General features: G+C 57.2%; 2 protein-coding genes across 3 annotated transcripts; both read left to right on the top strand.

The window, feature by feature from the left end:
• The first annotated feature begins 533 nt into the window (after positions 1–533).
• On the top strand, positions 534–8826 carry ATP6AP1 (ATPase H+ transporting accessory protein 1). Of its 2 annotated transcripts, XM_002807923.6 has the most exons (10): positions 534–713; positions 941–1067; positions 3538–3612; positions 4262–4455; positions 5356–5396; positions 6058–6143; positions 6619–6857; positions 7532–7579; positions 7667–7898; positions 8048–8826. In XM_002807923.6, the coding sequence occupies exons 1-10, from the start codon at positions 559–561 to the stop codon at positions 8255–8257; spliced, it is 1407 nt and encodes a 468-aa protein (XP_002807969.3). In that variant the 5' UTR covers positions 534–558; the 3' UTR covers positions 8258–8826. The 2 variants fall into 2 exon arrangements, with proteins under 2 accessions (XP_002807969.3, XP_035144006.1); XM_035288115.2 differs by lacking the exon at positions 3538–3612.
• Positions 8827–9438: 612 nt separating this feature from the next.
• On the top strand, positions 9439–15333 carry GDI1 (GDP dissociation inhibitor 1). Its single transcript, XM_008990105.4, has 11 exons — positions 9439–9566; positions 10777–10884; positions 11010–11109; positions 11219–11353; positions 11840–12038; positions 12297–12428; positions 12992–13091; positions 13513–13684; positions 14002–14146; positions 14267–14321; positions 14412–15333. The coding sequence occupies exons 1-11, from the start codon at positions 9522–9524 to the stop codon at positions 14562–14564; spliced, it is 1344 nt and encodes a 447-aa protein (XP_008988353.1). The 5' UTR covers positions 9439–9521; the 3' UTR covers positions 14565–15333.
• The last annotated feature ends 343 nt before the right edge of the window (positions 15334–15676 follow it).

Raw genomic sequence — 15676 nt, forward strand, 5'->3', positions numbered from 1 at the left:
CTCATTTTAAGGGATTACACTCGCCTCTCACCTGTATCAGGGAGGTTTCATCTGCAGGAAAAAGAAACCACGTTTGCGTTTTTAAGGAAAAAGATTAAAACAGGGATTGGCCGGGTTAGGTGATGTGCGCCTGTAGTCCCACTTCTCCGGAGCCCGGGGGGTCCTGGACAACATAGGGAGACTCCGTCCCTAAGAAAAAAAAGAAAAAGAAAAAAGAAGAGAACAACAACAGCAACAAAATAAAAACGGATGGGCAAACGCGTCGGGTGGGCGCACGATTCCGCGGAGCCTCCCTGCCCCTCTTGTCCAGTCCTAGTCCTAGCCTGTGTAGCTGGGCCCCAAGTCCTTTCCCACTCGGAGCGTGAGCGCCTGGAGACACGTACAGCCAACCAGTGAGAAGGAATGGCCACGAGTGGCGTGCACTTGGTCCAATTACCTTCGGCCCTCGGGGGCAGGCCCGCACTTGGGCCAATGGAGGTGCGAGGCGGGGCTAGGGCGGTGGCAGTAGTCACCTGATCCGCGGCTGTCGCGGCAGCTGAGGCGGTGGAGGCTGAGACTATGATGGCGGCCGCGGCGACGGCGACGGCTCGAGTGCGGACGGGGCTGCGGTGCGCCTCGGTGTTCTGGCGGATGCCGTGGCTGCCGGTGTTCTTGTTGTTGACGGCGGCAGCGGCGGAGCAGCAGGTCCCGCTTGTGCTGTGGTCCAGTGACCGGTGAGCCGGCCGGGGTGGGATGCACTGTGGCGGCTGAGGCGCCCTCGCCCGACTCCGGGCTTGTCCTCGGCGAGGGGTGGCCAGGCTCACAGGAGGACTGTTCCTTGCTCGGGGCCTCGCAGCGAGTCTGCCGGCGACAGAGCTCCAGTCCACATGCTTCAAACCATGGGCTTCGAGTCTGGAGCCGTGCGCCGCCATCTGACAGCACCTTTTCTGTCCCCTGCCAGGGATTTGTGGGCCCCCGCGACCGACACTCACGAGGGCCACATCACCAGCGACTTGCAGCTCTCTACCTACTTAGATCCCGCCCTGGAGCTGGGGCCCCGGAACGTGCTACTGTTTCTGCAGGACAAGGTGCGCCCGCCCCAGCCCGCTCTGCCCCGTCATCCGGAGGCAGGCAGTCCCCCTCCCCCCATGACACTGACGCCCATTCCACAAGGGAAGCTTCAGTGACCTTGTCCCTACTGTAGGGAGGTGTGACTCGTCTCATGGAAAGGCCTGTAGGAAACGCTTCAGTGAGCATGTCGACAGCCTCAGAAATGACACCAGCTTGATTTGAGGAAGCCAGGGGCCAGAGGCCAGGCAGCTACTGAATACCAAGCACTTTTGCTGTCTGACTTAGTCCAATATGCTGGGTGGGGATTATCATCCCTGTGTGTTTACAGATGAGAAGATGGACGCTGGTTAAGCGACTTGCCCAAGGTCATTCAGCGAATGGGTGACAGAGTTGTAATTCTAACTGTGATAATCATGATAATGATCATTGCAAAATGATCACCTGTTTAGTGCTTTGTAGGCACTGTGCTACACTGATGTCATTGTCTGGGTTTCACTACCAAGGAAAGTAACGTTTCTGGAGATACAATGTTTCACGGAAGTTCCGCAGTTGATAGACAGGACTTTGATTCCAGCCTGAGTCTGTCAGACCTCCCTCTCAATTGGAGCTCATAACCTGCCTGCGGTTTTCCCTCCCATTCAGGATCTTTGCCGCCAAAGCAGGCATGTAGACTATGAGATGATTCAAGGCTAGCAAGTCTCTGCTTGGCCCTTCCTTGTTGGCGGCCTGTGTAGCTCATTGCCCTTGTACTCTCCCTTGGTTCCGGTGTGGGCAGATAGTGGTGGCCTGAAGTCGTGTCAGGAGGAGGTAAATAATACATTCAGATGGCACTGAGTCCTAGTTCCACCATGTGACCAGCCACTGGAGGCAGTAAAGGGGAATTCTTTTTTTGTTGTTGGTTTTTCCAAGACAGAGTCTCGCTCTGTCGCCCAGGCTGGAGTGCAGTGGGAAGATCTCGACTCACTGCAACCTCCCACTCCAGGGTTCAAGCAGTTCTCTGCTTCAGCCTCCTGAGTAGCTGGGATTACAGGCACCTGTCACCATGTCCGGCTAATTTTTTGTATTTTTAGTAGAGATGAAGTTTCACTGTCTTGGCCAGGCCTGTCTTGAACTCCTGACCTCGTGATCCACCTGCTTCAGCCTCCCAAAATGCTGGGATCACAGGTGTGAGCCACCGAGCCCAGCCTGTGAGGGGGAATTCTTCTAATGCACATAAAACATCTAGCCAGAATTCCCCATTCTTAGGGCATTCAGTCATTCATTCATTGGCCCAATGTGGAAAGCCTACTATGTGTCAGGTATTGTGAAGTGTTGGGGATATAGCAGTGAGCAGAAGAACCCAGGCCCCCACCCTCAGGAAACCGACAATCTCTTTAGGGTGACCAGTAAATACTAAATTGCTATATGATAACGATGTCAGTCTTCTACTCTTTAGGGAAGGAAGCAGGCTAAGGGGACAGAGTGACTGGGATGCTGTTTTAGATAAGGATGGTCAGGCCAGGCATCACTGAGAAGATCTGAGCAGAGATCTTAATGGAGGGAGGGAGCCGCTTGGAGAAGGACATTCCTGGAACAGCAAATGCAAGGGCCCTGGGCAAGGTGTGCTCATTGGGAGCTCAAGGAACAGCCAGTGTGGCTGGAGCACAGTGAGTGAGGGGTGGGGGAAGGGGGGACGGGGGAGACGGGAGACGGAGGAGATGGTTTTCAGGTGGCCAGGTGATGAGGTAGGACCCTGTAGGCCAGGAGGTGGAGGTGAGTTGCAGTTCTGGGTAATGTGGAGCAGGGAGTGGTATGCGCTCTTGATTTAAGAAAATCCCAGAAGCCACCCGCAGTTCAGCCTTTCAGACTGAGAGCCCAGACGGCTGAACAGCAGGACAGTCCTGCCCACAAGGGAGGGGAGGCTGGACGAGTATACCAAACAGTGAGGCCAGGGAAGCTGATTAGAATCTCCTCCAGGCCTAACTGGGAAAAGCCAGAGGAAGCCAGGGCTTGGAGTGGAGAGCAGGAGCAAAAGCACAAAGGACACCTGTAGGCTGTAGAGGAAAGGGAGGGGGTCAGGGCCACTGTAGTCCTAAGAGCTCAGAAGACTTCAGTGCTTCCTCAAGCGTGTTCTGAGATCCTCACGTCTCTTTGCTTCCACCAAAAGCAGGTGAAGTGAGGGTCCTGTCCAGACTGGACATAGCCGGCTCTCCTTTTCTCTGGCTGGGAGGCCTGCCACAAATGCTCTTGGCTGCCCCAGCCCTCTCCCCTAAGCTTCCCTGTTCCTTCCACAGTTCCTCTTGTCTGTAGGGCGGGCAAGGCAGCTGACTCCTACTCCTGAGGTTACCACAGTCAGCTGCCTGCAGATCTCCCCACCCATGACCGCTGCCTGCCCCACTCCACCACACTGAACCTGACTCTTAGTGAGAAGTGAGACTTTGCTGGCCCTGGCCTGGGCCCCTGTTCCTTACCAAACTTCCTGAGATGTCTCCCCTGTTTCCCTATTAGCTGAGCGTTGAGGATTTCACAGCATATGGTGGTGTGTTTGGAAACAAGCAGGACAGCGCCTTTTCTAACCTAGAGGTAAGAGTCCTCTCCTAGAAGGACATTCTGCTCCTTCTCAACATTATAAGAACTGTACTCTTGGCCAGGCACGGTGGCTCACATTTGTAATCCTAGCACTTTGGGAGGCTGAGGCAGGTGGATCACAAGATCAGGAGTTTGAGACCAGCCTGACCAACATGGTGAAACCCTCCTCTCTACTAAAAATACAAAAATTAGCCAGGCGTGGTGGTTCATGCCTGTAATCCCACCTGCTCAGGAGCCTGAGGCAGGAGAATTGCTTGAACCCAGGAGGCGGAGGTTGCAGTGAGTTGAGATGGCACCACTGCACTCCAGCCTGGGGGACAGAGTGAGACTCTGTCTCCAAAAAAAAAAAAAAAGAACTGCTGTACTCTTACCTCCTATCAGGGTTACTTGGGTCTGAGTCTCCTCTTCTGGGCAAAAAAAAGAAAAAAAAACACCAATTGAAACCTTTATCCTTATGGAGCAGAAATGCTGGCTTCGGGGTAAAGGCCTAGGGCCTGAATGTCAGGGGCTGGGGTATGGGCCATTTTCTTGGTGCGGCTTTGTGGATGTGGCTTGCCAGAGGAGAGCTGCTAGAGAGCTTTGGGGGCTGGCCCAGGCCCACTGGCCCCTGGCTAACTCACCTTTTGCTTTTTCCCTGCCCCAGAATGCCCTGGAACTGGCCCCTTCCTCACTGGTGCTTCCTGCCGTTGATTGGTATGCAGTCAGCACTCTGACCACTTACCTGCAGGAGAAGCTTGGGGCCAGCCCCTTGCATGTGGACCTGGCCACCCTGCAGGAGCTGAAGCTCAATGCCAGCCTCCCCGCCCTGCTGCTCATCCGCCTGCCCTACCTGGCCAGGTACTGCCCACATGGCCCAGCCACCAGCTTCAGGTCCCAGACAGCAGCAAGAATCTGGGCATGGCATGTGGTAGCACCATTCAGCCAAATATGCTAGTACTCCCCACCCCTCACAGCCCTTCCAGAAGGTGCCCAGTGTGGCCAGAAGAGGTGGGGAGGGCTCTGGCCCATGCTGCATCCCATACTGCACAAGGGTTCAAAGACCTAAGAGGGAACAGCAGGGGATAAAGAAAGACACAAAGACAAACATAACATAGAGAGCTGGGCCAGGCGGTCCGAGAGATGACGATGTCAGTCTCTTTGGCCCCCACCTGCCTCAGAGTACTTTATCTTATATGTTTACAAAGCACACAGCAGAGGGAGTGCAGTTACTTAGAACAGCCTGTGGTTATAATTCTCACACTTCAGTTAACTATGTTGCAGCAAGGTCAGTAAAAGCTGGTTATCTTTCTCTATATCCATCTCCACTTCTCTGAGACATACACATTCCCCTATTATGGTTTCACTTCTCTGGAGTTCACCCAAAGTTCGCAGCAGCCTTGCTGCTGATCCCCGCGGAGCGAGTGGGCTACTCTGGCTCTCTACAGAGGGCCTTTTCTGTGACTCAGGACTTGGTGCCTAAAACTGAGCTGGGCCTCCAGAGATGAGGCAGATGTGAGCCCTGCAGGTAGGGAGCCTCCTCACCTAGCCAGGTCGTTGTCACAGAGCAGGTGGCCAGGACTTGAGTGTGACTGTGAAGCCTGGGGGAGGGCTGGGCTTCCAGGAGGGGGTACTGAGGTAAGAGTGTACAGGCTTGGTGTATGGGGTTAGTGGGGAGGAGAAGCTGGGGAGGAGGAAGGGTAGTGGGCAGTGCAGGTTCAGGCCACCTGAGGACTCTGATGCTCTGTCTGTCTTCCATAGCTCTGGTCTGATGGCACCCAGGGAAGTCCTCACAGGCAACGGTGAGTGGAGTCAGGGAGGATGCATGTCCTCATCCAGCCCTTGGGCAGGGACCACAGAGAGAGCTGGCCTGCAGTTCCTCAGCCTCCTCACTCCCAGGGTGGCCCACCTGCTTCTCGAGGCAGCTGGCAGTGGAGCAGGGAAATGCTGGCTTCTGGGACTAGCCAGGGACCACCTGGCAGAGGACCCTGTCCAGTCGGACCCCACTCGGCAGAGGGGGCCTCTGCACTGGAGCCTGTGCAGCCAGTTTCTGCGCAGGCAGCAAGCATCCTAGAGTTACGGGTTTACTAGACTGCAGACATTTGGAAAAACAATTCTGGGACTTACCTATTTGCGATAAAGGACAGTCACTCCCCATGGAAAGGCAGTCTTGATCCTTTTGTGGGTAGATGGGAAGTTTTCTGTATCTACATGTATTTTCTCTTGTCACATAGGTAGGGCTTCACATTAGGGAGTCGATTACTGAAGCCACAGTTGTCCCTAGGGAAGCTGGAAATGGGGGTGGGGGGATGGGATGAGAAACAGCTGCTCCTAAGGATCTTCAGTGGAAAGTCAAATCACCAATTTCAGCTAGTCTAGAAGGTTTCTAAAGCAGACGGTGGGAGTGTTTCTTTAAGCAGGCTGCCTGATGACCTGGGTCTCTGCTTCCTTCTTGACCCTCAGATGAGGTCATTGGGCAGGTCCTGAGCACACTCAAGTCTGAAGATGTCCCATATACAGCAGCCCTCACAGCGGTCCGCCCTTCCAGGGTATGTGCCCTTCCGGCAGGGGCTCTAGGGCATGTGGGGAGAGGCAGTGTGGTGAGTCTGCCTGGAGGTGGGGATGTATGCCACAGGCAGGCCCCCCGGGGGGTCCCAGCATAGGGGAGGCATCAGGCACAGAACCCTTGTAGTGTGACTCTGGAGTGGCTGGTCCTTGGGCTGACTCTGGGGGAGGAGTAGGATGAGCACTCAGGTCCTGCCTCCCCATTCCAGGGGTAGCTTTCTGTCTTGTCCTGTAGACTTGTGGGTGGCAAACTCGGACACTAAGTCTAAATGATCCTAAGTTTGAGGGACTAGGAATGTCATCAGGACTTAGGGGCCATCAGGGAAAGTCTCCTGGAAGAAAGGCTGGTAGGACTTTAAGAGAGTGGACAGGGTGCCCTGTGGGGGGACATGACAGTTGAGTTGGAGCAAGACAGTCTCCCAGGGCTGCTAAAAGAAGGCTGGTTGGGTGTTTCTGCAGGTGGTCCGTGATGTAGCTGTGGTGGCTGAGGGGCTAGGTCGCCAGCTGCTACAAAAACAGCCAGCATCACCTGTGATCCATCCTCCTGTGAGTTACAATGACACCACTCCCCGGATCCTGTTCTGGGCCCAAAACTTCTCTGTGGCGTACAAGGACCAGTGGGAGGATCTGACCCCCCTCACCTTTGGGGCGCAGGAGCTCAACCTGACTGGCTCCTTCTGGAATGACTCCTTTGCCAGGCAAGGGCACTAGGCTGGGGAGGACTGGGCCACCACAGGTGACCTTTCCAACACTGAGGGTCACAGGTGGGGCAGGGAGCCAGGGTCAGGTCTGTGTGTTGTGGTGGGGATGGCCATGGTCTCTTTGGGGTCTGGGCAGCATGAGGATGCAGGAGGTTGCTGTTGGAGGGAGTTGTCCAGACCTCTGCCTCCCCATGCTCGTGAGTCTTTGGTTGGGACCTTCATTGTTAACATGTCAAGGTTACCTGGGAATGTGTCACCTCCCCCTTGAGCAAAATGTCTGGGACTGTGTATGGGTAAATACCAGGCCAGCTACCTGAGCCATTTATGAGGCAACCATGCCCTTCCGTTTGCTCTCACCCCTGAAGCCCAGCCCAGGTACCTCAGTGAACCTAAGAGGGAGCAAAAGGGGCACTGAGTCCAGGGGAACCAGAGGAAGGAACCCCGTGCTGGTGGCAAGGAGGACCTAGGTCCTGACTTTCAGCTCTGTTCTGGGCTTGGAATGTGACCAAATCCCCAGTTTTCCTATCTGTCAAGTGGGGACACTGCTTCTTCAGGTGGTTGCAAGGACCCGAGGCAGCTTAGGTAGGGAGCAGAGCTGAGGAACTTGTTCCTCGAAGGTGCTGAAGGCCCTCCCAGGGCCTCACAGTGCGCCCCTTTCTCTGGCCCTGCAGGCTCTCATTGACCTATGAACGACTCTTTGGTACCACGGTAACATTCAAGTAAGTCCTGGGGGTGGCTGAGGTGCGGGTGGGCTGCTGTGACTTCCGCCTCCCCGGCTCACCTGACATCCCTGCCGCCTTTCCCAGGTTCATTCTGGCCAGCCGCCTCTACCCAGTGTCCGCCCGGCACTGGTTTACCATGGAGCGCCTCGAAATCCACAGCAATGGCTCCGTCGCCTATTTCAATGCTTCCCAGGTCACAGGACCCAGCATCTACTCCTTCCACTGCGAGTACGTCAGCAGCCTGAGCAAGAAGGGCAGTCTCCTTGTGGCCCGCACGCAGCCCTCCCACTGGCAGATGACACTTCAGGACTTCCAGGTATGGAGCAGGGGTGGCCCAGCTTCAGGTCATGGAGCCAAGGCTGGTGGTTGAGAGGCAAGGAGAGGCCCAAAGAGTCACAGAATTGCTTGGGCACAGGCTCGGGCCTCCCGACGGTCCTTTCTGACCCCTGTCTGTGTGTCTGCCAGATCCAAGCTTTCAATGTGATGGGCGAGCAGTTCTCCTATGCCAGCGACTGCGCCGGCTTCTTCTCCCCCGGCATATGGATGGGGCTGCTCACCTCCCTCTTCATGCTCTTCATCTTCACCTATGGCCTGCACATGATCCTCAGCCTCAAGACCATGGATCGCTTTGATGACCACAAGGGCCCCACCATTTCTTTGACCCAGATTGTGTGACCCTGTGCCAGGAGGGGGTTGAGGGTGGGACAGTGTCCCTCTTCCTACCACAGCATGAACCCCAAGCTCCCTTTAGCCCATCTTGCTCCCCGTTCAGCCCACTAAGGAGATTTCCTGGGGCTGCCCCCATCCCTACCAACAAGGTGTACATAATTCTGCGTAGATGCTAGACCAATGTCCCAGGCTCAGCCGCGGTGAGGCGTAAGGGACATGAATTCTAGGGTCCCCTTTCTCCTTATTTATTGTGTCTACATCATCCCTGGCTGTGGATAGTGCTTTTATGTAGCAAATGCTCTCTCCTTAAGGTTATGGGGCTCCCTGAGTTTGGGGGTGTGGAGGTACTACTTAACTGTCTGACCTGCTTTGCTGTCGTTATTGTTTTCTGGTGATGCTGTGCTAATGATAAGCAGTACACTGGGGTTTATTTCTGTGGCCTGAGAAGGAAGGGACCTCCACCCCAGGTGGGCTGGGTGCAATCTCCAGCTGTCTGGCATGTTCCCATCGGGAGTGCCTGGCAGGAGCCTGGCGTGCTCGGTTGTTTCCTTCCTAATAAACGCGGATCGCCACGATTTGGGCCTCTTGTAGGTCATTTCTGCACTGGGCTTTAGGTGCGTGCTCGCTGGAGGGATGCGGGAGGATGGAGCCCGGTGAGGAAGAGGTGAGGAAGCATCCGCGGAGACCTGGAGGGGCTTTAGCAGGGTGGGCCCTAACCACTTAGGGCAGGAAGGGGCGGTCGGGCCGAGTCCCGTTACGCTTTGGCGACTCGGGAGGCCGTCGTGACAATGGCAGCCTTCGTATCATGAGGGGGCTGCCCCGGCTGCCGCAGCGGCGCGCACCCGGCCGCGGGACCGCGCCGAGCCTCCCGCGGGGCTGGGCGGGCGCGCGCGGGGCGGGGCGGGGCGGGGAGGATGGGGCGGGGCGCGCGCGGCTCCGCGCACGGATCCTTTCCTAGCCGCAGTACCGGCCGCCAGCCCGCCCCGCCCGCCCCGCCCCGCGCCTCTCTGGACCCTCGGCGAGCAGCGTCGTCCTCGGAGCCGCGCTGGTGCTGTGGCCCGGGCCCTAGCAGGTCTCCTGGGAGGCGAGCTGGGGAAACGGTGGATCTGGCCGGGCGCGGCGGGGCTCGAGAATAGGCGGGACTCTTTGACGAGGCGGAGGGGTCAGGCGGCGACCGAAACGCCGCCATCTTTGGTCCAGTGCTGCGGCGGCGGCGGCGGCGGTGAAGGAGGAGGAGGAGCCGAGCGGGCACTGGCACCGAGGCCTGACCATGGACGAGGAATACGATGTGATCGTGCTGGGGACCGGCCTCACCGTAAGTGCGGCCCCAGGCGCTCTTGGCCCCGTGTCTTGCCCTCGCCACCCCCCGCGATGATGTGGCCGCCGGCCCACCCTCCGGTCACTGCCATCTGATGCGCTCGGCTCTCCAAAAAGCCGGCACCGTGCCCACCCCGCCGCTCCCCGCGCCGCTCCCCCCGCGACGTCGCCTCTGCTTTTTGCTATGACCCCATCTTCCCGAAGGGGCCCCCTTCCTGGCTGCCCGGGTCTGACCCCCGGCACCCTCCCATCTTTCCTACCCCTGTGCCTGCTGGGCCGGAAAATGCACCCCAGCTAAGCCCGGTGCCCCGACCCCGCCCACCCATCGCCCCCACCCATCACGGAATCTCCCCCCCTCCCGCAGGTTGCCCGCACCCATCGCCCGCTTAGCGTCCCTTCCCATCTTGCGCTAATCCCGGTAGGGACAGGGACATGGGGTCAGGGGGCCTCCTCAGGGTGGGCCCTCAGCCCACCTCCTCGTCTTCTGGGGCCAGGGGATCCAGGGAATGTTCCAGAAGGAGCAGCGGTGGGGGCAGTAAGCACATTCCCTCAACCCCACCCCGGTTGCCTATGGAGACCTCAGGCTGAGTAGCATCTGCAGCCTTTGTCCTTGGGCTAGTGACAGTGACGGGTGAGGGTATTTATCTTCCCCTTTTCCCCAAAAACCCCGTTGGCCCGCTCCCCAGAGAGACTCTTCTTTCTCAGTCCAAGCCCAGATGCCCCTCATCAGCAGCAGGGTCTCCCGCCATTTGAAGAAAGATCAGTCCAGGGTGGGGCCTACAATTTCAAGGACTGCGCTAAGCCTTTCTTCACCTCCCTTTCGAGTGTCCTTCGCAGTCCAGCTAGGTCTCGTCTGCGCCTCATTGTGTTTTAACAGCCTTTCTGTGCAGCTCTGCGTAGATACATGTCCATTGGCTTGTGGGTACTGGAAGGCCATCCTGTGTCTGCTGGATGCCCTGCCTCTCTCAGAGCCTCCATTATTTCACTGCCTACCTTGTGAGGGGGATGGGACTCCTTTGCCCAGCAAGGTTACAAAGGAGACGGTGGTCAGATGAAGCTGTCACCCCAATTTTAGGCGAGGCAACTAGCTGGTTTGAGGGGGTGGAAGGAGCTGTCCACTGGATCAGGTTTGGGTGGGGAACAAATCAGGGCTGCTGGTAGGAAGGGAGGCAGGTAGGAGTGAGAGGATGGTATTGCCCTCCCTCCAGGAATGCATCCTGTCGGGCATCATGTCTGTGAACGGGAAGAAGGTGCTGCACATGGACCGGAACCCCTACTATGGGGGTGAGAGCTCCTCCATCACACCCCTGGAGGAGGTGAGACATCTGGGCCCAGGCCCATCCCTGTTCACCTCCCACGTAGCGGCACAGGGTAGAAGAAGCTCCCCAGGTGCCTGGAGCAGGAGGAGATGGTCCCTGAGGTGTCTCTCTTCTGCTTACAGCTGTATAAGCGTTTTCAGTTGCTGGAGGGGCCCCCTGAGTCGATGGGCCGAGGCCGAGACTGGAACGTTGACCTCATTCCCAAATTCCTCATGGCTAACGGTGAGGGACAGGAAGGACATATTGCAGGTCGGGGTGATGGGGAGGTGCAGCCAGACCAGCAGAGACTCTGGAGAGAGCAGTGCCGATGTTGCCCCATGCACACCCACAGGGCAGCTGGTAAAGATGCTACTGTATACAGAGGTGACTCGCTATCTGGACTTCAAGGTGGTGGAGGGCAGCTTTGTCTACAAGGGGGGCAAGATCTACAAAGTACCGTCCACTGAGACTGAGGCCTTGGCTTCCAGTGAGTGTGGGCCCCCTGAGCCAGAGAATCATGGGGTGGCAGGGAAGTTGACTGTCCTTGGGATGGGTGGCTGTCCAGAGTAAGGCACCCCCTTGTCCAAAGTCACATTCCCCATGAAGAACCAGAGGCCCTTCACTCTGTATCCTCTCTGCCCCATGCCATGCCTCACGGATGGCTGCCAGGAGAGAGGCCTACACGCAGCAGGGATGTGACGTGGAGGAGGACAGGGCTCCTTTGGAAAGACTTGACCTTTTGGCAGGGGCTCCACTGGATCCCCGAGACATCCCCAAATGTCCGAGCAAGGAAGGCCCTTAGAGCCATCCAGGCCAGTCCCCTCTTCATAGAGGCAGGGAAACCGAGGCTGAAAAGAGCGGAGGGGTTGAGCTAAGGTCCCACAACAGCTACACTGGGAGTGGGGCCCTGCCCTTTGGGAAGGAGAGTTTTGTGCTGCGCTGGTGCAGAACCTCGTCCTGCCGCCTGCCTTAGATCTGATGGGCATGTTTGAGAAACGGCGCTTCCGCAAGTTCCTGGTGTTTGTGGCAAACTTCGATGAGAATGACCCCAAGACCTTTGAGGGTGTTGACCCTCAGACTACCAGCATGCGTGATGTCTACCGAAAGTTTGATCTGGGCCAGGATGTCATCGATTTCACTGGCCACGCCCTGGCGCTCTACCGCACTGATGAGTGAGGGAAGCTGGTGTGGCGGCAGCCCCCTCGCCCGGCCTGCCTCCTCCCTCCCCACACCTGCCTGCTGTTCCCCTGCCCCGCATGTCTCTTGTACTCAGCCATAGGCTCACCTATCACCCTTTCCATTTCCCCCTTGCATTTGATCTTCATGTTCCCTAGGCCATTCAGGGTGGTGGGAAGACTGGCCTGGTACCTGGGTGGTGGTGAGTCAAGGGTGCTGCTATTGGAGCATCTTCCCTTACCCCTGTCCCCCAGCTACTTGGACCAGCCCTGTCTTGAGACCATCAACCGCATCAAGTTGTACAGTGAGTCCCTGGCCCGGTATGGCAAGAGCCCGTATTTATACCCGCTTTACGGCCTGGGTGAGCTGCCTCAGGGTTTTGCAAGGTGAGGACGTGGGTTTTTTCAGTTGGCATTGGCTGAGTAGGACTAGGGCCAGGAGTGGAGCTGGCCCCTTGAGCATTTCCCTGCTAGCATTGGTCTTCATTGACTTCGCTCCATCCTTGGCTGATGGGGGCACAACCCCAGTGTATCGAAGTCAGAGTCGAAGAACCAAGTCTCCACAAACAACTTGCTCAGTTCCTGGAAGCACCAGGACTGGGCCCAGGGCAATGGAACCTTGAGTCAGGGCTTAGCTGGGAGCTGACCTCCAGAGAGGACCTTCATTCTGGTCCCCCAGGCTGTCTTGGTGGGTGTGGAGCACTCCTCCTTCATGCCACCTGCTGCTGACCCTTGACAGTGTATTCTGGGGAGAAGCTCCAGAGACGAAGAAGCCTGTCGAGATGGGGCCAGAGTTCACAGCAGTGACAGAGCTGGGATGAATCCCGGGGTCTCTTGCCTGCTGCCTGCCTGGGGCAGCCTTCTTTGCACCTTGGTGGAGGGAAGGGTGCAGTGGAATTGGTCCCAGTTTCTCCTGGGAGGGGCCCTCACCGTGGCTATTCTCACCACAGATTGAGTGCCATCTATGGGGGGACATATATGCTGAACAAACCTGTGGATGACATCATCATGGAGAACGGCAAGGTGGTGGGCGTGAAGTCTGAGGGAGAGGTGAGCCTTCCCCATGCACTGCTGTCACCATGGTTGAGGTGGGGTGTGGCCACCTTCTTCTTGACTGTGCTGTTGGGTCTGCTGCTACGCAGCCTCAAGGGCCTTGCAGCTGGGAACTAGGGGTCCAGAAGTCGTCAGAGCCATGTCTGTTGGTGAGGGGTCTGAGAGTCCACATGCCACGTCTGTGGTGCAAAAGTGTTCTTGATCACAGTGCCCATGGGGGGCGGGGCCGGGCACCCGGCCTGTGTGTCAGGGCCCACCTCAGAGCTGCAGGGCAGGGCCATGCATTCAGGAGGGGCAGTAGTGATGGCTCTGAGGAGCGCCTTGTCTGCCAGAGCTGCTTGCCCTTGCTGTGAGTACAGCCCCAGGACTACCTAGGGGAGTGATATGACAGGGGTGAGGACCTCTGGTGCCTTTTCAGGTGGCCCGCTGCAAGCAGCTGATCTGTGACCCCAGCTACATCCCAGACCGTGTGCGGAAGGCGGGCCAGGTCATCCGCATCATCTGTATTCTTAGCCACCCCATCAAGAACACCAATGACGCCAACTCCTGCCAAATCATCATCCCCCAGAACCAGGTCAACAGGAAGTCAGGTAGGCCAGGCGCCGGTCCAGCTTCCTCCAGGGTGTTCTCTTTGAGGTTGCTCTTTATCTCCCCATCAGCGTCGGAGCTCCTTGCCTTATCTCTCCGAAGAAAAAATTTGACCCACATTGCAGTCACCACAAGTTGGATCCCTAGGGTTTGGGTGGACTGGAGTCTTCCCGTTTGGGAAGGTGACAGCTTGGATGCTACCTGCTCTGTGGGGCTGGGGAGGGGCAGGCGGGCCAGACTTGCGTCCAGCTGCTGGAACCCCTCTCTGCACACGGCTGGTGCCTCCAGCCTGAGTTGACAGAGCTCTTCCTGTGGCCAGACATCTATGTGTGCATGATCTCCTACGCACACAACGTGGCGGCCCAGGGCAAGTACATTGCCATTGCCAGCACTACCGTGGAGACCATGGATCCCGAAAAGGAGGTGGAGCCAGCTCTGGAGCTGTTGGAGCCCATTGACCAGAAGTAAGGGACTTGGCTGAGCCTGGGGGTGGAGAGGGAGGGAGCCCAGGAGCTGGGCTTAAGGACCCACAATGGGCATGGCCCATTGTGAGGCCTGTCCCCTCCCCTCCATCTGCCCCTCAGGTTTGTGGCTATCAGTGACTTGTATGAGCCCATTGATGACGGTTCTGAGAGCCAGGTAAGCAGCCTATCCCAGCCCTGGCTCCTGGCTGCCCGCCCAGGGCACCTGCCCGATTCACCCTGGGCCCTGGGCTCTGGCTATTTCCAGGTGTTCTGTTCCTGCTCCTATGATGCCACCACACACTTTGAGACAACCTGCAACGACATCAAAGACATCTACAAACGCATGGCTGGCACGGCCTTTGACTTCGAGAACATGAAGCGCAAGCAGAACGATGTCTTTGGAGAAGCTGAGCAGTGATTGCGGCTGCCCCGCCCCTGCTGCCCCTGCCTGTCTGTTCTCGAGGGCTCTAGCATCCTCTGCTTCCCCCACCACCTTCCCATCACCCGCCTCATTGATCCACTGACCAAATCCTTAACTCTAGCGATGGTTTGGAAGATGGGGGGTTGGTTAGCATCCTCTTTCTTGGCCCTTCCTTATCCTAGGAAAAGAGGGTTCCTCTCCTTGTGTGTGTCTCTTCCCCCCACCCCTTCTGCTCTGGGAAGAACATGGAGGAAAGGGTGACTTCTGCCCCCACCGCTCTTACCCCCACTGTAGTGGCCTTTGGAGATGCCCCACCTCCCCCTACCAACTCTTGCGTGTTGGAGAGAAGGGGCCCTCCCAGCACAAAGTTGCATTCCTCCCCCCTAATTTATTCTAATTTATTAACTTCAACCCACCCCTTCTGAGCCTGCAGCCTTCCTGTGCTGCCTGGGGGCTGTAGAGTGAGATGCCCCAGCCCTTGCCCAGCCTGGGGAGTGGGGAAGGCTTGGGCGTGGCCCGTTGGAGGTTGATTTGCTGTTTTGTTTCTTGTCTTTGTGTTTTGTTCTCTGGTATTGGCTGAGAGAAAAGAAATGTGAGCAAAGCAGGAGGAGGTGGGAAAATGGATCCAAACCCCCGTGTGCCCTGCCCCATGCCTTTCCTTTAGTGGTGGGAAACCCTTACCTTGCAAAGTGAATGTGTCCCCTTCCCCCTCTCTAGTGTATTTCACAGAAAACAGAACCTCCCAATAAAACGGTTGAAACCTGAACCTCTGGATCTTTACAGTTACTTCCCAAAAGCTGGGTACCTAGCAGGGCTTTGGCTGCCTGGGTTGGGGCTCTGGCTTAGCTTCACTCTGGACTGTAAAAGGTGGCATTACTCACCAAGGAATTCCTCACCCAGAGCACCCTGGGGCCAAATTGACCTGCGTAAGATCAAATTCACCGAATGAGTGAATGCTGGCACAAGGACTGCAAGCCCTCGGTGCTCCAAGCGGGGGGAGTGCGGCAGGGGTGGGTGTCAACGTGGAGGAAGCAGAGAGAGCTGGGGTCCTGGCCTCTGGCTTGAAGGGAGAGGGCAGAGGGGACCAGGGGCCAGCCTTGGATGGAATT

The sequence above is a fragment of the Callithrix jacchus genome, chromosome X (assembly GCF_049354715.1).
Source record: "Callithrix jacchus isolate 240 chromosome X, calJac240_pri, whole genome shotgun sequence".
Taxonomy (NCBI): domain Eukaryota; kingdom Metazoa; phylum Chordata; class Mammalia; order Primates; family Cebidae; genus Callithrix; species Callithrix jacchus.